A 20,034-nucleotide genomic window follows, 5' to 3' on the forward strand; every position below is an offset into this window, starting at 1 on the left:
TAAATGTATCTTAAAATTCAGTAATTTCATATTTAATATTTTAATAACTTCATATTAGTGGTAAGTGCGTTAAATGCTATTAAAATATATATAAAAGTTATATAAATAATTGAGAAGAGATTAATTTATTAGTATATAATTAAAAATTTTATATATTTTTAATCATTAATTTAAATAAATTTAAAGATAAAAGAGAAAAATAAAAAAATAATTTAATTGAATTTATTAAAATTAATAATTAAAAAATATAAAACATTTTTTAATTTTACATAAGTTAATGACTCACAAAATAATTATATATTTCCAGATTACTCAATACTAAACAAGGCACAACTTTTGAATGATTATTTTATGTAACTTTCATATCTACTTAGAAAAGAGTTTCACATCTACCATAGCAACTACGGGCCGCGTACGACTTTTATAAGGAACGTGTTGGATCATGAAAATGTGGCCCATAGCGCTGGCACGACACACACAGTATAGAACATGGGCTGGCATGCGACCTGAGGCCCATAGCGCATAACCGTGTCGTCTAAAACCATTTTATCCTTTTTTGCCTCCGCAAAAAATTGCTCCATTTTCATGGCTTCCTCTCTTTGCTTCAATCCCACTTCACTCCATTCTCTCTATCCAATCCCCACCCAGAGGATCTTCACTCCCATACGTTGCGGCCCACGCGACAACCGTGGACCTCTCGTCAAAGGCCGCATCTTGAGCACCGAAGCAATCCAAGCCATCCAAGCCCTCAAACGGGCCCAGCGAAACTCTTCATCAACCACCACAAATTCCCGACTTCCTTCCCTCTCCCGTCTCATCAAATGCGACCTCCTAGCCACCCTACGCGAACTCCTACGGCAAGATCAATGCGCCCTCGCCCTTCACGTACTCTCCACCGTCCGATCAGAATACCCGCCTCCCAACTTGTCTTTGTACGCTGATGTTGTCGCCTCGTTGGCCAGGAACCGTCTGACGCACGAGATTGATGGGTTGATTGGGGAGATGGAAGGGATCGAGTGTGATGACGAGAAGGCGCTTCTGAGGTTGATCAAGGGTGTGATAGGGGCTGGGAGTAAGGATTCAACGGTCAGGATTTGTGGGTTGATGAAGGAAGATGGAGTGGCGTCCAGGAAAAGTGTTGGGCGGCATGTGGTTAAAGTTTTGAGTACAGGATTGAGAAGATTTGGGGAAGTGGGATTGGCTTTGGAGGTTGAAAGCGAATTTGGTGAATTATCTAGGGGTAATTTGGACAATTTGAGAATTTAGGGAGAAAATGGATTTTTTTTTTGTGAAAAGTTCTAAAGTGTAGAGAGAATTTTATTTTCTATTTTCTCTCTCAATGTATTAATGTTATGCTGCTTTTGAATTAGTCACCAAATTTTGTCTTTTAGTTATTTTTAGTCAATCAACATTGTTTAAGTTACAAAATTAAAATAAAAAAGTGTGAATTATAAAAATGAATTAAAAAAATAGCAATATATGAGTATGATATACTTAGTAAGACAAAAATACCCTTTACACCTTCCCAAATAGACAAAAATACCATCCACTCCCTCAAATTTTAAGCCTACGCAACAAACAAGTTGCAAGTTGCGAGCTAAGTCCGCCTCTCAAGGCTTCTAGTTAGCTGCATTTTCTGAAACAGGACAGCGCCCAGAAAAAAAAAAAAAAAACAAAAGAAAGAAAGAAAGAAAAAAGCAACCCCATCTTCAAGGTTTCAACAACAAACAAATCTCATCAAATAATTTTGCCAAAAAAAAAAAAAGAGAAAACCACATTATAATCTCATCAAATGATTAGTGTTAGAAGCAATCCATCCCCGGCAGCAGCAGCCGCACTGCCAAAAGATGATGCTTGGATTAGTTCTTACCAAAAGCTACTTCCTCACTGGCACTCTGTATCACTTTCTCATCAGGCAAAGCTCTTTTACTCTTTTCTGTTTTTGAAAATTTAATTAAAGTTGAACAAATGGAGAGATTACCCTTTGTTGATTTTCCTTCTATCTGTTCGATTAATTGCCTAAAAAGACTCTGCCAAACATTATGATATAGGGCATCCTGGTTTCCCTTAAGAATTCATGGGGAACTTGTTTTTTTATTGAAATGTATCTGGAAAATTTCTGGATAACTTTTAATTTTCTTTTTATATGAGGAATATGAATTTTCGGTATCAAGGAATAAATTTGCTAAAGCTGAATGGAATTTCGTTATGATAATGGAAAAAATATTAACTTTTAGTTCTCCAGTTATACATATGGAAGACTTTTACAGAAAAGTTTTACTCTTTCTTTTTAGTGGTGAATAGATTAAGATTATATACAATTGCAAGCTGGGATTTTTCCTGGTTGTTCCAATTCTGCTGTTGTTTAACTTTTGTAGATTCGTTTATTAACTGTTTTTGGTCAATTGCTGCAGCATTCGACGCTACCCTTATCAATTTCTAGAGTTAATCAGTTTGATGCTGCTAGATTGGATATTGAGATGTCAGCCATGTTAAAAGAGCAGCTGGTTAAAGTTTTCTCCTTGATGAAGGTATTTTTGCTACCGAGGGCATGCATGGTCTATAGAAAATGAAATTGCGCTATGCAATTGTCTGATCTTGTTTCTTTGTTTTTTTGGGGTAAGCCAGGAATGTTATTTCAATATGAACCGGAACTGGATGCTTTCCTCGAGTTTCTTATTTGGAGGTTCTCAATTTGGGTAGATAAGCCTACTCCAGGAAATGCTCTTATGAATCTGAGGTACAGAGATGAATGTGCCATGGAAATAAGAGGAAAAGGTAAGGTCTGGACTTCTCTTTCTTATTGTGCTACTTAAAAAAATTGGCTTTTCAGTACTATTTTAATTGAGTTTGATGTATGATATGCCCTATGTTAGTTTGCCAACCAAATCATACTCTGGTACTTATTTGTTGTCGATTATAACTAATTGTGTTGTTGATTGTTGTTGCTTGACTTTATTAATGACTGCAATTATCAGTGTTGTTATTATCAAACTTACGTCTATTCCTTTTTGGAACAATCTTTTTTAGAGCATTTTATAAGATGGAAAATTTTACCAAAGTTAACATTTTCAGTTTTGAACGATGTTTAGGAGAGTTCATCCTAATATCTGTGTAGCACTTTACATTCGTTAACATTGTCTTTGTCTATCCGTCCCCATCTCTCATGCAGCTTTACCAACAGCCTTAATTTGTGCTACTCTTGTCTTTCTGCAGTAAGAACAGGTTTGGAAGGGCCTGGGCTAACTGTCGCTCAGAAGATGTGGTATTGCATTGCTGCAGTTGGTGGTCAGTACATTTGGGCTCGTTTACAGTCATTCTCTGCTTTTCGCAGATGGGGTGATTCTGAGCAGGTGCTGATTTTGTGTACCCTTCTTTTTATTTTCCTCTTCTTCATGTTCTTCCCCTGGGAAGAGTTTGGACTCTGTTTAAAGTTAATACTGATTTTCCTTTCCTTCTTCAGAGGCCATTGGCACGACGAGTTTGGGGTTGGATGCAACGTATAGAAGGGCTTTATAAGACTGTGTCATTTGGCAACCTACTCATATTTCTTTACACAGGAAGGTAGGTTTCAAAGTGTGTTTCTCATAAGAGGAAGCCTTATAACTATTGAAGCACATGTTTATTTGAATCTCATTAATATTGAAGGAAAATAAACACATACAAAAGGACAGAAGCACTGATAATGAGCATAGTGATTTAACTTACTATATTTCATATATATTTCATCTCAAGTTTTACATTTGTCATCTTTACTTTGAGAAATTTATCTGTTTGTCTGGTTGATATATATTACCTTATTCTATCAAACATGAAAGCTTGATGGTCTGGGAACTTTTAGCTGGTTTGAAAAACCTTGTTTTTCAATAATCACCTTTCAACAATCAGAGTTGATCCAATTTCATCTCTTGTTCTAATGCAGGTATAGAAACCCCATTGAAAGAGCTATAAGAGCAAGGCTTGTCTATGAAAGCCCTAATATGAATCGAGCTGTTAGTTTTGAGTACATGAATCGCCAGTTGGTTTGGAATGAGTTCTCGGTAATCTTTCCTTGTTTAAGCTCTCAATTCTTGTGTATCTCAATGCTTGATTTGAAAATTTTTACATGCCTTCTTACTTTAGTAATGGACATTAGTAGTTTTTTATAGGCTAGTCTCTACCAGAATAAAAGATATCAAGTGAGATGCATATTTGTGGAGAATATACAGAAAACCTATTTGTTAGTTGTTAAATTTAGTGTTTGGTAGTATTCATTTCTGATTCATGAAAACCTCACCAAAACTAGAAAGGCCTGCAAGTTTCTATTGCAAGTAAATGAGTGTAATATTGAGTTTAATCGGTCTTTGAAACAAAAGATATAAGTAAAAATGGAAAATATCTTTTAGGATTATAATCTATATGCCGGCATTAGGGTTTAAAAACTTCACAAGTAGGTTTATATGGTTGCCATGTATCCATTTAACCATGAATAACAAAGTCAACACTCAATTATTAAGTTAAAAAATTTTGTTAGGGATATGTAGAAAGCATGTAATTTGCTCGTGGAGTTTTTACACTCCGATGCCTGTACATGTATAGGATAATAACCTGATGTACTGAAAAAAAAAAATATAATAACCAAATTGTTTACCATTTTGAGTCGTTCAATAATGGTTCTTTATATGACAGGTTTTTTACCTGTTCTATTTCAAAAATAGCTAATCAGCATGGTAGTGTTATTAACAGGACATTGAAAAGTTTTCCCAGCTCTATATATGCCACTGGTCAGATTGACATAGACTATCAGGATCGTTCTTTTTCTGTGATGAATGTGTTTTAGTACTTATATTTCCTTTGCTATTGTGCAGGAGATGTTGTTGCTGCTTCTCCCTCTTCTTAACTCATCAACTGTTAAAAGTTTTCTTCACCCATTCTCCAAGGGCAAATCTTCAAGTTCTACAGAGGATGACTCTACTTGTCCTATTTGCGGGGCAAGTCCAACACTACCTTATCTTGCTCTCCCTTGTCAGCACAGGTAGGTTAACTGAATTCTCCCTTACACGATGAATGTGTCTTGAAATATGTTTAATGAATTTTGGGTTGACAAATAAATGACATGTAGATGTTGTCACCATGTATCTTGGTAATGTATTGAATGCCACCCTTAGCAGCTGTTTCCATGAAATGCATTTGCTTTGCTCCAGTGCTCCACAGTGTTGAAAAATAATTTTTAAGTATTGGTTGCTTATAATTGGTTAAAATTTCCTATTCACAGGTATTGCTACTACTGCCTAAGAACACGATGTGCTGCGGCTCCATCATTCCGGTGTTTGCGATGCAGCAAGCCCGTTGTGGCGATGCAGCAACATGGCAGTGTTGTTGAGCATAAAACTCATAGTCAGTAGCTTGCATAGGAGAGTGGAAAAAAAGGACGATAAGAGAGTTGTACACTTAGAAATCTATATAACAAAAATGCCTGATGTGGCATACAAATCTATAGAGAAAACAAAGCTTTTTGTTTTAAAGCATTTGTACCCCAATGAGTGGGGAATTAATCATTCTTTGGTCAACTGTCACATTAATAACGAGGTCATTTTTTCATCTCGTGAAAGAGATTCTTCGGAATCTTGTGTTTAGTTCCATTTTGGTTTATACTCTCGAATTTTTGTCTAATAATCTAAGTGACCACCTCTTTGAAAGTTTAATTTTCTGGCTCAACTTATATATTATCATATATTTTTTTTTACAAAGGAGTTGAGAAAAAAATTATAGATACTGAGATTTGAATTTTAGATTTATTAAAAGTGACATTTTAAGGATAGTAGTATGAATTGATTGGGTTAAGTTTTAGGTTTATTTACATCTTATTTTTGCCTTTTTAATATTTCGTTTTTTTTTTTTTTTTTTTTTTTTTTTATGAATAGATGGAAACGCAATAGTGAAAGGAAAAGCAACGTTTGTCCTAGCTAAAATGGATAAATGAATGAATATATATGGTTTTAACTTTTAACGACTCAAATTCCTGAACTAGGCAGGGTCCTTGTAGAAGATAGCCCCCTCATGGTAAAGGGCATAAATGACATGGATGGCCGTTGCCACTGAACCAAAGGGCTCACCCGTCAGGCAGTCACCAGCATAACAGGGCCCAGATTTAGTGGCAACGGTGTGGGTCAGGGAACACTTCGGTCGTATGCTTTCATATTCAATCTAGCTTAATTCCTATTTGAATTGCGGCAGCAATGCATTCCACATTATTTTTTGGTTTAAACCTTTAGAAGCAGCTTTGTAACAAATGGAATGCTTTTGTTTTGTATCATTTGTGTTTGAATCTTTAACCAAAACATGAAGTCTTTGGTTCTTTTAGGGGCAAATTAAGTTGTTGGTATCCAGAAATAGCATGATTTTGCCAAAGGTCTAATGTAGATAAGTAGTTACTGCTCAAATCTATGTTTCACTATGGACAAAAATACTCATCCCAGTTTCACCCCCAAAAGGATCTCCAGTTCATAATCAAAATTTATCCTGTGATTCGTTATTTGATGTGGAATTTTGTCAAATTCTTATCACTTTTAACCTAGCTATACGTACTTCTAGTCAACCTTAGTCAAGGATATTAGCAGTTTCATTTTTTTTTTTTTTTTTACCTTCAAAATGCAATATACTTAATTTTTTGATTTCCCTTGAGTCATGATGATGGTCAAATGCAAGCATACCTTTCACCAAAGTCATCATAGCATATATTTTAGTACATATTTTTTCAAGGATAAATTTTCAATTTTTCTCAAGATTTGGGAGTAAACCTTAAATATTTTGTAAAATCATGCACATATGTCCATCTTAACGGTGAAGACATAATCGTTTAGCTAACGTTCATATTCAGATTTTCAAATATGATTATAGTTTACTACTACTGTGTTTTTTCTTTAAAATTAAGATTAGAATCTACCACTAAATCTACATGTTTACCTGCAATATTGGTTTTAGCAAAAAAAAAAAAAAAAAGAACTGATTGTACGGTCTCAGATTGGGGAACAGCATTCGAAAATGGATCGTAGGAGTAAAAAAGCACGCTTCTTTTTTTTACCTTGTTTAGGGTTCATTTGTCCGCCCATCATGTCATAATTAAATTTTATGATTAAATTTTTAAAAGTCCAATAATAAAATGATATCACAACACGATGTGAGTTCACTCACGGTATTGTCAAATGAAATGTACATGACTTAGCTGTAAAGCAACTAAAACTGTACTTTGCTAGAAATCCCCTTGTCATATTTCTCTCTTGGCTAGCTGCAGCATGCTTGCTGCTACCCGCAATATTTCACAGTTTAAGTTTGGTGTTCATCAAAAAAACTCGAAATGCTAAAATTACCAGAGCTATTCAGTTAGTAGTACTACTAGGCTTAGCCTATTTGTTTTGAATAATTTGGCTGAATTGGCGGGCCTCCGTCGTCTGGAATGAGTCCTGAAATATCTGTCTTGCACAGTTTGAAGCATTGCAAATGTTGCCTTATGAGTCAAAAGATAGTCAGTAGCCTATAATTTTTTTGCTTTCATTTGTTACTGTATCTACCTTAAATCAACTGAAGCCAAAAAGCCTTTCCTTTCCTCCCTTCCCTGCTGTATGTATAAAAGAAGTTTACGGTCTAAAACATTAAATCAAACAATCAAATCGATTGCTCTCCTGTTTCTGCTTTTGCTATGCCCCCGAAGGGCTCACTTTCCAGTTTGAAATTAGGAATTGCTTTTGATTCGATATTCTCATTCAAATTGAGTGATTAATATAGGCTAAAAACTGACCTGTTTTTTGTTTTGTTTTTAAAATTCAATGGCTATATATCTATAATTAAAAATGGGAAAGTTAATGATGTGTGGACTAAATTTTTAAATGTTGAAAATGTGTTGATCAATTGATACTTAGTAAATAACTTATAGCTAGAACAATCTCTGCATATATATATCCCCACTTTCATTTGGAAGCATGTGTTCTCAGTGCAACCAAACCGCCCTTAATAAAATCCCAAACAATAAAAGTAAGAGAAACACGATGCAATTACTGGTGCTACGGTCCAAAAAATTTTCTCCAACAATGAGTTTTGATATTATATTATATATTTTAATTTCAGTATGTTTAAGGGGCACTTATATTCTAAATATATATATTAATTTTGGATTGTGAGTTGAATAATTGCACAAGAATAGAGAAAACATGATAATTTCAAATTATGAAAACCATCATATCATATATAGCCTAAACCTAAAGACCCAAAATTGAAACAATCCCAAGGTAGCACTGCAAATCAAGGAAGTAAGGTCCTAGAGGCCAATAGTCTAAGGACTGAAAACACTGCCCATCACCTTTTCTTTCTGCCCCTACTTTATAACAAAGCAAAAGCAAATTAAAGAATAAAAAAAAGAATACTAAATTTAAATGAAAGAATAATGGAAAGGAAGGAAGCAAATTAATGCAAAGAGCCCCAACCCCACCCTTGGTATAAAAATTCTTTCAATGGCATAGACTCAAAGTTTCTTCACCCTCATCTGATCAGAAAGCAAAGAGGGGAAGGACTCTTAATAGTAAAGCTTTTAGCAAAGGCATGTTTGGTTGGGTGCATAAACGAGGAAACTTAGCAAAGTAATAGAGAGAAAGTGAAAGGTAAAAGGAAAGGAAAAGGAAGAGAAAGAGAAAAGAGAAAATTTTTTCTTTCTTGTGTGAGTGTGTGTGTGTGGGGGGGGGGGGGGGGGGGGTGAACTTCTTTTTGAAGGATCAGTGACAAATGAAATTGAACTAAGTTTGTTTTTTGCAGTTCAGCGCAACAAATGATGGCATGAAACCCTAGCTGGTGGAGCATGCATCCACCTTCCCAACAGCCTTCTGCTTTGTTAACTCCATCCCCATCTCTCTTTCCTACTCAATATCTTCTTGGATCGTCTGCGCTTCATCCTAATTCTTTGCCTGATAACCGAGAGCTCCCACACTCGTGGAACCAATTACTCTTGTGAGCTTTTTCTCGACTTCATCTCTACTTTTTCATGCCACGTCTACTCTGTCTTTGACCTGCTTTCATGGACTTGTTGGTTCTCTAATTTACTGAACTTTTTTTCATCTCATATTATTTCCTTTACCTTTTCAAGATACCTTTCATAAACATATATCTGTAGTTTTGGTTTTTTATTGCTAGTTTTGGTTATCTTAAGATAGCTTTTTCTTGTACATAAATTCCAATGCAAAGTACTAATAATTATGGTTGGGGTTCTTATTTTGGGTGGTTAGGGGTGGATTATTCGGCGAAGAAAAAATCTTTGGTCCAAGTCATTTTCCGCCTAAAAAGTTGGAAAACTGGGAAAACGAAATCCTAGATCCATCTCCGAGGGTTCTTGTTGTTAACATAAAGCAAGAGGTTACTCAAAATAGCAACTTGTACGGTCATGGCATTGATGAATTTCAAGCATCCAGGAATGCTGCTGCTGCTGTTGTTTGGTATCAAATCATGCCAGTTGCTTCTCCCAGATCTTGTATTACTAGCTTAAGTAGTAATATGTTAGACTTCTCTTCTAACAAGGCGGCAGATGGGACTAATACTCAGCCCCTCGACCATTCTTCTGAGGTAACAACCTTTTCCCCATCCCCCACCCCTCTTTTTGCTTGCCTTTATTTGGGTTAATCTATATGTATATATACAAGATAAAATTGTTGTTTCTTTTTCTCTGGTTTTTCCACATTTTTTTCTTGTGCTTTGCCAGTGTAATAGCACAGCAACAGGTGGGGTGTGCAAGAAGGCTAGGGTTCAGCCGTCTTCAAGCCAACCACCTCTAAAAGTAACAGAATCTTTCTTTCTCTCCCTCTCTCTCTCTATCTTTAATTGTGTGTGCTTGTGCATTTGTGTCTGTGTAGAATATTAGTATGTCGTTCTTGATTGTCTGTTTTCAAACATGTCTTATTCTTTTCAGCCATTTGTCAAAACAAAGGGTAAAAAAAGCACAATAAATGAATAACATTAATCAGTGTGCTGATTTTTATGCTAAAATCCAGGTGAGAAAGGAGAAGCTAGGAGATAGAATAACAGCACTTCACCAGTTAGTTTCCCCATTTGGGAAGGTAAACCAAAACTTCCATTAACTTCATCTTCTTCATCAGCTCAGCCAGCCACAAAAACTGAACAGAAGGAATAGTGTACAGAACAGATTACAGACGCAGTTTTATTCTATGACAAAACCCATAAAGCGATTGCTTATTTTATTTATTTTATATGAGAATTGTGCAGTGCACTGATCAAGGTTCAAACATGGCTTCCACTCTCACTCTTTTTTCTTTATCTGGGCTTTTTCTCTTTTAACATTAATAAAGAAGATATGAAAGATGACTTGGGGGTTTGTGTGCTCTTTTGCAGACTGACACTGCTTCTGCCTTGTTGGAAGCTATTGGGTATATCAGCAAATTGAGGTGATGTTTCTTCCACATTTTTATTAGTAACTCTCCGCTGCTAGCTAGCAGCTCAGAAATCAGTGAGAAGCATTTTGTTTTAAAATCTCAATAATTCATACATGCTTTTTCTCTTAACAATATCAACTTCATGGAAGTCATAAAAAAAAATTATTCTCTTTCCCCACTTTGAACGCAGGCTCTTAGCTCCCCTTACTTGGGTACTGCATCAGCAAACATGAGAAACCAACAATCTGTAAGTACCCATACATATCCATATACTCATTTCCCAATGCAACAGCATATTGAATTTAGTGATGGGTAATTTTGATTAAATTTTTTAGGTTCAAGGAGAAAGAAATTGTGCATTTCTTGAAGATCAAGGACAGCTATAATTTATTGGATCAATCACCTCACAAAAGCAAAGTAGGGGGGGGGGGGGGGAGCTGGGTTTGTACATGGGAAAGCATCTGTTCTCTTTGTATTTTATTGAGAAAGGAAAGCATTGAAAGAACAAGGTTGTCAGCTTTAAAACACTTTTAAGTGAATAAAAGTTAATCAAAAGCATAATTTGGAACTGCATAAGATTCGTATATATGTAATTTAAAAAGAAAAAGAGCTGAAGATAGAAATAGTTCTATTGCTTCCCCTCCCCCCCCTCCTCTATCCATTTTTATTGTTTTTAATTAAAATTAGGAGTTGAATGACACCTACTAGAGAAGCAAAGGAAGGCTCCTTAACCTGGAATCCTTTCTTGATACGAGATTGTTGTAGGTAGAATTGGACTAATACAATCAATGAAAGGAGAAGAAATGAAGAAATTTAGGTATGACATGAAAATTTCCTTAAAATAATAGTTTTTTAATAATAGAATAAATGTACTCTTGAAAACGTTATTCTTATAATATATATAAATATATATATATATATATATGTATATATATAATGCTTAAACAAAGGGAAATAGAATTCACTTAAAAAATTATTTTGAACACATATGAGCTATGAACGAAAAATAAGAGTAAGAGAAAATATTAGATTTTTGAGAAATTGAATGTAAAAATGTTGAAATGAACAATTATGAAAGTGTTTAAGATACATGACTTGAAAGAAGAACCACTACTTTTTATTTGAAACACTTTTCCACAAAACATTAATGACTTTCTGAAATCAACACATTTAGAACAAAGCAATATGTTCAACGCATATATTTTTTTATTCTCAATAAACTATTAATCAATATCCAAACATCATTTTTTTACGCTAATACATATCACATTAGTTCTAAACTTTTTTTATGCAACATTAATTCTAAACTTTAAATCTTACAAACACACTTATAACATTTTAGAAAACATAAATTATAAGTAATATATACAACAAACACACCTCTTTCTCACTCATTTGACTAATTGTTCATTTATACAGCAATTATTTATTATCATCATTCTCCTTCTCATCATTACTGCTGTTATTAAACTTTATTTGAAAAATTGAAGATTACCAGACCACCATTACCATTCATATATGTGTGTGTATATATACATATAAAGGAGATTTGAAAATCATTACTGTTTTTCCTTTTCGTTTTCCTTAATTTTTGTTTTGATAATAACAGGATAACGAAGATAACCAAAGTACTTAAGGAGTATACAGCTGTGCCTGGTTCCTGTATCTTTGAAAATCGTTACTGTTTTCCTTTTCGTTTTCCTTAATTTTTGTTTTGATAATAACAGGATAACGAAGATAACCAAAGTATTTAAGGAGTATACGGCTGTGCCTGGTTCCTGTATCTTTGAAAATCGTTACTGTTTTCCTTTCCGTTTTCCTTAATTTTTGTTTTGATAATAACAGGATAACGAAGATAACCAAAGTACTTAAGGAGTATACGGCCGTGCCTGGTTCCTGTATCTTGCACCCAACAAGTTGGAAGTGATAATATTGGTGCTGATTACTGGGCACCGGCTTTCGGCGGCGGGTTTTGATCAAGCAATTAAGGTTTTGATTGCAGCATCCTGCTCTGCTAGCCAAAGGTTTCCATGGAGTGAGATAACATCATGAACGGTCAGTCTGCTGAAAATCTTAAGGCTGATTGGTCATGATGCTATTTGAATTCTTTTCTAGCTCCAGATGAAAGTAGCTTTATTATTCTTGTACCTTTTTTAAAATTAATTTAGGATAGCTTGTATTTTAGTTTTCCTTTGAGCTATGACATAGAGCTTCATCTGTATAAGAAGTTTCTTAAAAAAAAAAAAAACTTGTTGGGAAAGCACCATTCTTTCTTCTATTATTCTAATATAATAACTTTAATATTATCAAAATTTTTTTGGGAGGCCATGGCCTCTGTCTATCTTTGCAGATTTGCACTTATCTTTAGTTATGACCGGTGGCGGATCCATGATTTCAAATTAGGAGGGGCTAAACTAAATTCAAATTTAATTTGAAAATTTTCGCTTAGCATATAATATGTTATTATTTATCAAAAGTTATAAAAATTTTAAGTAAAATATACATTCCATATTGTAAACATAAATAAGATATATAAAAAAGTTCAAATATTGAAATAAAAAAATAGAAGAAACTCAAATAATTGTAATTAAATTGTGCACGATGATCTTTCATTAAAAAAAAAAATCATTAGACTAAAAAGTTTTAGTAAATTTTCTCTCAATGTATAAAATTAAGATATTTTTTGTTAATAAATATTAATAATTTTCTCATATTTAAAATTAAAAAGTACTTATAATTTACTATTAATGGTTTTAAAATCAAAAGATAAAGATACAGTGATCTTATCATGAAATAAGTTGTAATAATTTTTTATACTATCATTATGATTAGCCCTCTAAAAGGACAAGAATAAGCATTCTTTTGAAATAATTATACCGACTTGTGCTAGGTTCAAGCTTTTAGGAAACAAGATTTGTATCTCTTTCTATTCTATTAATCTTACCTTTTTTTTTAAAAAAACTTTTTTGAATAGTTTTGACATTTTAATGTGGGTCATATTTAACTAATACATTTATTTTTCTAATTATTTAATAAGAATTAAACTATAAATATTAATACTTTTTACAAATTAATTAGGATTAGAGATTTGAATTTTTTTGTCTTTATTTTTATTAAATTACACGTAAAAATTATAATTATAATAAAGTATTATACAATTAAATAATCAAACAGATAAACTAATCAACAAATTAAAATATAACTAGACAAATCCAACAAAAAATCGAAATAAATTCATATATAATAAAACTTGAACCTAAAATCTCAAAATTCTAAACATTTATAATCACAAAAAATAATTTTTATTTTTTTAAGAGGTCATTCTTATTTTTTAAAAAGAATGCTTATAAATTATATACATTTTATACATATCTATTAAAAGGTTTGAAAAATCTTTGGGGGGCCATAGTCCCCTCAGGTTCTAACGTGGCTCCGCCACTGTGAACATGTATAAAATCTACCAGTCCAATTCTCTCAATCAATTGATCAATCTCTTCCAATTCTTTCCACATCTCCCACGGCATGTTTGCCTTATTCACCCACTGCTTCAATTGCCTCTTTTGAGTCTGACTCTGTAATCAGAGCCTGATGTTCACTCCATTGGCTAGTAACAAAAGTTTCCAATGCCATTTTGATTGCCCAAATCCCAGCCAATATTGCATTACGTACTCCGAGCAGCCCATAAAATGATCCCCTTATATTCCTGTTTCATCTCTTATAACACTTCCACATCTTACTTTACTTGGATTACCTCTTGCTATTCCATCTATATTAAACTTCAGCACATTCCTACTTGGGCACGCCAATTATGCATCTTTTCTTGACCATGATTCCTTTCCATGTGCGTTGTTTCCTTTTAGATTATCCCACTATTCTGCCTCTTCAATCCCTTCACCACCTTGAATCGCCTTTCTCCAGAATAACGATCTTAATTTAGTAAGAAAGACTACCTCCTTTTCTTCCCACTTCTTTCCTTGGAACACTGACTCATTCCTAGCAAGCCAAATCGACCAGAGGGTAGCACCACAAACCGCCAACCATCTTTTTTTTGTTACTTTAGCGAACGGTACCCCTGCACAATCGATTAACATATTTTCTATTCCCCGTGATGTAACCCAGTTTAATACCCGCCATTTGAAGACAGCATTCCGCACAATCCAAGACAATTACAGAATAGCAGAATATGGATACTATCCTCCTCTACCTTCTCGCACCAACAGCATAAGCATTGGTCATTTCTAAGTTAACCCCTCTAGCTCTTAGCAACATTTTAGAAGGGATTGAATTTAACATAGCAAGCCATAAAAATTTCTGAACTTTCGGAGGTACATCAAGCTTCCAAATGTTTTTAAGCCGATACCTGTTGCTCTGTTGTACTTGGGTTGACATCCAGTGTAGCTATACATTGCTTGACAGAGAACTTGCCTTTTCGGTTTACTTCCCACACCAACCTATCAGCTGTATTGGTTCTTACCACCACTTGTTTTACCACTTCTAGCATCCTCGCCATCATCTCTTTCTCCCATTCAAGTAACGTCCTTCTTCATTCCATCTTCCAAGTCCCAGTTACCATATCCCACATATCTCTTACCTTATATTCCTTTTCTGCTGCCAGCATAAACAGTCTCAGAAATTTATCTTTCAATGGGTTTTTCCCCCACCCATTTGTCCAACTATAACAAAATCTCAGAACCATCACCCACGATCCATCTGTATCCTTCTGTACCTAATAGCTTTTTAGTCCCAGCCTCCTTTTTCAAAGTTACAATGTTCTTCCAAACCACTGACATTCTGTCTTCCTTAGTATCATTTGGAATCCACTGTGTAATTCCCTTCCCATATTTCTCCTCAATAAGCCGTCTCCATAAGTCTTCCCTTTCAATCACGTACCTCTACCACCATTTGCTTAACATTGCTTTATTCTTACTTATTAACCCCTAAACCTCCATACTTCCTTGATTTACACATTTTCGACCATTCACTTTTGCTATTTTCTTGTTTCGTTTCCACCCACCAAAGATATTTCCTTCTCAGTCTTTCCAATTTATCAATGACCCTCATTGGTGCTTTAAAGATGGATATATAAGTAGTACAATGACAGTGAGTTTAACACCAACTTAATTAAAGCTACTCTCCCTGCAAATGACAAACACTTCCTCTGCCACATTGCTAGTTTATCTCTCACTTTTCTACCAGGTTCCCAAACTTGCATATATCTTGGGTTTGCTCCTAACGGCACCCCTAAATACAGGAAAGGAATGGAGCCTTTGCGACATTGCAAAGTGTTTACTATGCGCCTCTGACTCTTCCACCCCTACAGGGTATACCGTGGTTTTGGCATAGTTAATCCTAAAACCCGATATTACTTCGAAGCTTCTCGGAATCCTCTTTATGTTTCTCCCTTATCCTTCACTTCCTTACATAAAGATCATTATATCATCAGCAAACTACAAGTATGATATCGATAATCCCGATTCTCTCACCTTAATGCCCCAAAACAGCCCCATTTCTTCCCCCCAAAGAATCTATTACAATTTTGTCTTTAATTTTTTTCTTTACTTGCCATCTTTCGTACCAAACAAATAAACTTTTCTTTCTCTCTTTTATTTTTTCTTTTCTTGTTCTATCTATATAATTTTTTTCTCTCATAACAAGTGTTTCACGTGGAATAGGGGTTGTTATGCTTACTAATATCACAAGCAGCGAGGAAATGACCCTCACAGAACTATATTAGTAATTTTTATTTTCATGCATAAACTATAGTGGGGACCTAAAAGAAAGTAGGAAGCCTTATAGGCCTTGGTTCCCTTCATAAAGTATGTTGGGCTTAGTTTCCTTCATGTGGAGGTGGCTTAAAATCAAAGCCCACTCACCAAAGACTTTTTAGTCTTTTCATTCTTGGTTATAGGGTTGTAAACCCTTATATAATAACATTATATGACTGGAAAAGAGACAAGAGGTGAAGCGGCAAAATAGAGAAAAATAAGAGAAAAAAAGGGGTTTATGCAGTTATTTTTATAACTTTATATTTTATGGCTATTTACATATCATTTGAACGTTAAGATTTTAAAAATTTTCATGAATTTTGCTTATAATGATGTAAATTGATGATGTTCAGGGTTGTATGGAAAAATTTATTACTTTGAACGTCAATACCAAGTCTCATACAACCCATGCAAAGGTGGCAAGGTGAAGTTATGAATGCAAATATATGATCCATGCAAAGGTGACAAGCAAGTCCAACCCATCAAGAATCCGAATTAAGAATCTATGGAGATCCAAATGATATTTGGCCAATTGCTACAATGAATGCAAGAATAATTCTGGTGATTTCCTAACAAATCCCATGATTCATGCAAAATCAAGGAGATATGGCATTTTAATACTGATTTACTCAATCACACATGATTTGGTTTTTAATACTTGACCGAATGCCTTTCTTGGATTGCAAATTATGGGCAACAACGGGTTAAATGCAAGAGTGATTCTTAGATGTTTTTGAGAATCCTATGATCTGTGCAGAATTAAAGAGATATTGTCTTTAATGCCGATTTGCTAAATCAACCATGAGATGGACTTTAATGGTTGACTGAAGTCCTTTCTTGGATAGAAAATTATTAGCGACAATGGTATTGAAGGGCAATAGCAAGATTAGGATCAATCACATTCATGGATAATCCCTCAATCAATGGAATTGTAATTGATTACCTGCCAAAGTCAAGAGTGCCCAAATTCATCCCCCATTGGCTGAAACTTACACCATAAATACCCATAAATAGTCAATTATGGGTGAGCAATCGAAAAACCACTTTTGACCATTGTGTATTTATATAGAAATTCTTTGATAATGATTTTATCATATTATTTATTTATGTTGATGACATGTTGAATTATTGGTAAAAATGCTTCTAGAATTGATCAGTTGAAGAAGTAATTAAGTAGATCATTTGCTATGAAGGACTTAGGGCCATCATAACAAATTTTTAAAATTTGAATTCATCAAGATAGAGCAGCTAAGAAATTGTACTTGGCACAGAAGTACTATATTGAAAAGATGCTTGAAATGTTCAATATAGATCAAGGTAAAGTGGTTAGCTCTTCTCTTGTTACACAATTTGAGCTAAGTATTAATTAGAGCCCTTTTACAACTAAGAAGATAGAAAACATGAGAAGAATTCTATATGTTTTAGTAGTAGGATGTTTGATGTATGCAATGATGTGTATTAGGCTAGACATAGCCCATGCAATTAGTGTTGTTAGCCACTTTTTGTCAAATCTATGAAAAGTGCATTGGAATGTAGTCAAGTGGATTATGAGATATCTATAAGGCATTTTTGATTTGAGACTCACTTTTGGAAGTGAGAAACTAGTGCTAGTTGGCTACATTGATTCAAATATGGTAGGAGATATGGATTCTCAAAAGTTCCTTCGGATTATTTGATTATATTTTTAGGTGGGATTGTATCTTGGTAATCGAGGCTATAGAAATGTGTTGCGCTTTTTATAACAAAGGCAAAGTATGTTTCAGCCACTAAAGTATGTAAGGAGTTGTTATGGATGAAAATGTTCATAGAGGAACTCAGTTTCAAGCAACAATACTATGTGATATTTTGTGACAATCAAAGGCATAATCCACTTTAGTAAGAATTCTACTTTTCATTTAAGATCAAAGCACATTAATATGAGGTACCATTGGTTAAGAGGTGCTCTCAATGATAAGTTGTTTGAACTTGAGAAAATTTACACTAGTCACAATGGTTTTAATATGTTGTCAAATATACTACCAAAGGAAAAGATTGAAGTTTGTCATTTGATCACTGGAATTGCAATTCCCTCCACATAGTCAGAAAGTGGGAGATTTGTTGGGCTTAGTTTCCTCTGTGTGGAGGTGGCCTAAAATCAAAACCTATTCACCAAAAACTTTTTAGTCATAGCATTCTTGGGTATATGATTTTAAACCCTTATATAATAACATTATATGGCTGGAAAAAAAATGACAAGAGGTGTGGTAGCAAAATAAAGAAAAATGGGAGAAAATGGGGGTTTGTGTAATTCCAATAAGGTAGTTTAATTGAGCTCAGTCCATGGTTTGATTTAGCTAAAATTTTATCGGTGCTTTCAAGACTCATAGTTATTAAGTTTGAATGGTGGAGACTGGATTTTGAATTTTTTATCTATTGATTTTATGGGTGTTTTTTAATCCATAAATTTGGTAAGATTTCTTTCATTTTCTCTTTCAAGATTATTTCTTTATTAAAATTATTTAATCTTGAGATATTATGATTGTATACCTCTAGTTTTAACTAGAGAGAATTTTGTATTCTCATTTTTTGATAGTAAAGATTATTTGTTGCTGCTCATAATTTTTACTCTTTATTTTAGGAAGGTTTTTCATGTAAATTGCTTATATCCTTGTGCTTGTGATTTGGAGATTTATTTATTAGTTTTATTTATTTGATTCCTGCTGGATTCACACGAAAGGGATAATTTGATTTTTTTTCCTATGACATATTGGATTTGAATAATGTTTGAGATTATTTTATCCCATAAAAAAAATAAGGATCCATGCAAGGGTATGTCATCTAACTTAACCTGCAACTCTTTATTTTATTTTTATTATATAGTTTCATTTATATACATAAAGAAAGAATTCACTTACATTGATATAATTTTTACATTTTTTTTACATGTTTAGATTAAAATTATTAAATTAAAAAAATATTATTTTAATTTAAATGAATTATAAAATTAATTTTGATCAAAGAATAAAAAAAATGTATAAAAATGTATTAATCGGGAACGTGTGTTGTAATTTGGAGCATGTGAAAGTATTGATGGACGAGAGAACATGAAACATCAAGATGACAAAATCATTAACACAGATCATTGATAATGACCGAATACCAAACTAAGATATATTCACATTTATTTATATTTTCATTCCGCAATGATTTATCTAATTTATTCATTTTCTAATGCTAATAAGAACAAATTTAGTGCAAATTAATTGAAATATATAAATCCTACGATAAGACAAAATTAATGGTATTCTTAAATATTTCGTTGTAATGCAAAAAAAATTTATTTAAATATGTTTTAATTTTTAAAAATATTTATATTTTTATATATTTTAATCGACGTAATTAATTAAATTTTTTAAGAGTTTAATAAAGTGAAGGTATAAGGGAAAAAATCAAACAAAAATTTAATAATCATTTAAACCTTGAATATTTTATTGTAATTAATCAAACCCTAAATTTTTTATTTTAAATAAGAACTTGAACCTTCAAACATTTTTTTTAATCAATTAAACTCAAACTTTTATTTTCACTCAATTAAACGAAAACAATTAACTATGAGCTCAATCAGTGAAAATAAATGTTCGAGAGTTTAATTAATTGTAAAAAAAAAATTTATTAAATTTTGATTCGAGAATTTTTTTGACTCTTTTATCTATAATCATAAAATTCTAACTGAAATCAGATTTATTCAATCGAAAATTTTGAAACAAAGTCTATTTATTTATTATGAGTTAAGATTTTGGGATTAAACCATGTCAAGAATATGCAATAACTCCCATGTGATCGAATCCATAAGATTAAAACTCAATTCTTCCATATGATGA

At 33.3% G+C, this 20,034-nt stretch overlaps 2 protein-coding genes and 1 pseudogene across 4 annotated transcripts; all 3 read left to right on the plus strand.

The window, feature by feature from the left end:
- Positions 1 to 547: 547 nt before the first annotated feature.
- Positions 548 to 1,390, plus strand: LOC111280809 (protein THYLAKOID ASSEMBLY 8, chloroplastic pseudogene; annotated as a pseudogene). Its single transcript, XR_016335139.1, has one exon. The product of XR_016335139.1 is annotated as a protein THYLAKOID ASSEMBLY 8, chloroplastic pseudogene (transcript).
- A 261-nt stretch (positions 1,391 to 1,651) lies between these two features.
- Positions 1,652 to 5,580, plus strand: LOC111280808 (peroxisome biogenesis protein 2-like). Its single transcript, XM_022868292.2, has 8 exons — positions 1,652 to 1,915; positions 2,415 to 2,531; positions 2,625 to 2,778; positions 3,217 to 3,353; positions 3,464 to 3,564; positions 3,923 to 4,040; positions 4,848 to 5,014; positions 5,255 to 5,580. Exons 1-8 carry the CDS (start codon positions 1,793 to 1,795, stop codon positions 5,382 to 5,384), a joined length of 1,047 nt encoding a protein of 348 aa, XP_022724027.2. The 5' UTR covers positions 1,652 to 1,792; the 3' UTR covers positions 5,385 to 5,580.
- Positions 5,581 to 8,429: 2,849 nt separating this feature from the next.
- On the plus strand, positions 8,430 to 11,204 carry LOC111280810 (transcription factor bHLH68-like). 2 transcript variants are annotated; one of them, XM_089757023.1, is made up of 8 exons: positions 8,430 to 8,633; positions 8,785 to 8,976; positions 9,252 to 9,585; positions 9,722 to 9,796; positions 10,011 to 10,076; positions 10,369 to 10,421; positions 10,600 to 10,656; positions 10,745 to 11,193. In XM_089757023.1, the coding sequence occupies exons 2-7, from the start codon at positions 8,828 to 8,830 to the stop codon at positions 10,640 to 10,642; spliced, it is 720 nt and encodes a 239-aa protein (XP_089613149.1). In that variant the 5' UTR covers positions 8,430 to 8,633; positions 8,785 to 8,827; the 3' UTR covers positions 10,643 to 10,656; positions 10,745 to 11,193. The 2 variants fall into 2 exon arrangements, 1 of the variants encoding a protein (XP_089613149.1); XR_016335025.1 differs by lacking the exon at positions 8,430 to 8,633 and having other exon boundaries at positions 8,798 to 8,976; positions 10,369 to 10,483; positions 10,745 to 11,204.
- Positions 11,205 to 20,034: the final 8,830 nt, after the last annotated feature.

This window comes from Durio zibethinus, chromosome 28 (assembly GCF_047325235.1).
Source record: "Durio zibethinus cultivar Kanyao isolate XHJ-2024 chromosome 28, ASM4732523v1, whole genome shotgun sequence".
In the NCBI taxonomy this organism is placed as follows: Eukaryota; Viridiplantae; Streptophyta; class Magnoliopsida; order Malvales; family Malvaceae; genus Durio; species Durio zibethinus.

What these genes read in the sequence shown, in the direction of transcription:
- LOC111280808 (XM_022868292.2), top strand. Translation starts at nt 1,793, where the DNA reads ATGATTAGTGTTAGAAGCAATCCATCCCCGGCAGCAGCAGCCGCACTG. An exon ending in GATGGGGTGATTCTGAGCAG is followed by an intron (nt 3,354 to 3,463) that starts GTGCTGATTTTG and finishes TTCCTTCTTCAG; the next exon opens with AGGCCATTGGCACGACGAGT. An exon ending in ATATTTCTTTACACAGGAAG is followed by an intron (nt 3,565 to 3,922) that starts GTAGGTTTCAAA and finishes GTTCTAATGCAG; the next exon opens with GTATAGAAACCCCATTGAAA.
- LOC111280810 (XM_089757023.1), top strand. Translation starts at nt 8,828, where the DNA reads ATGCATCCACCTTCCCAACAGCCTTCTGCTTTGTTAACTCCATCCCCA. An exon ending in TAGTTTCCCCATTTGGGAAG is followed by an intron (nt 10,077 to 10,368) that starts GTAAACCAAAAC and finishes GCTCTTTTGCAG; the next exon opens with ACTGACACTGCTTCTGCCTT. An exon ending in GGGTATATCAGCAAATTGAG is followed by an intron (nt 10,422 to 10,599) that starts GTGATGTTTCTT and finishes CTTTGAACGCAG; the next exon opens with GCTCTTAGCTCCCCTTACTT.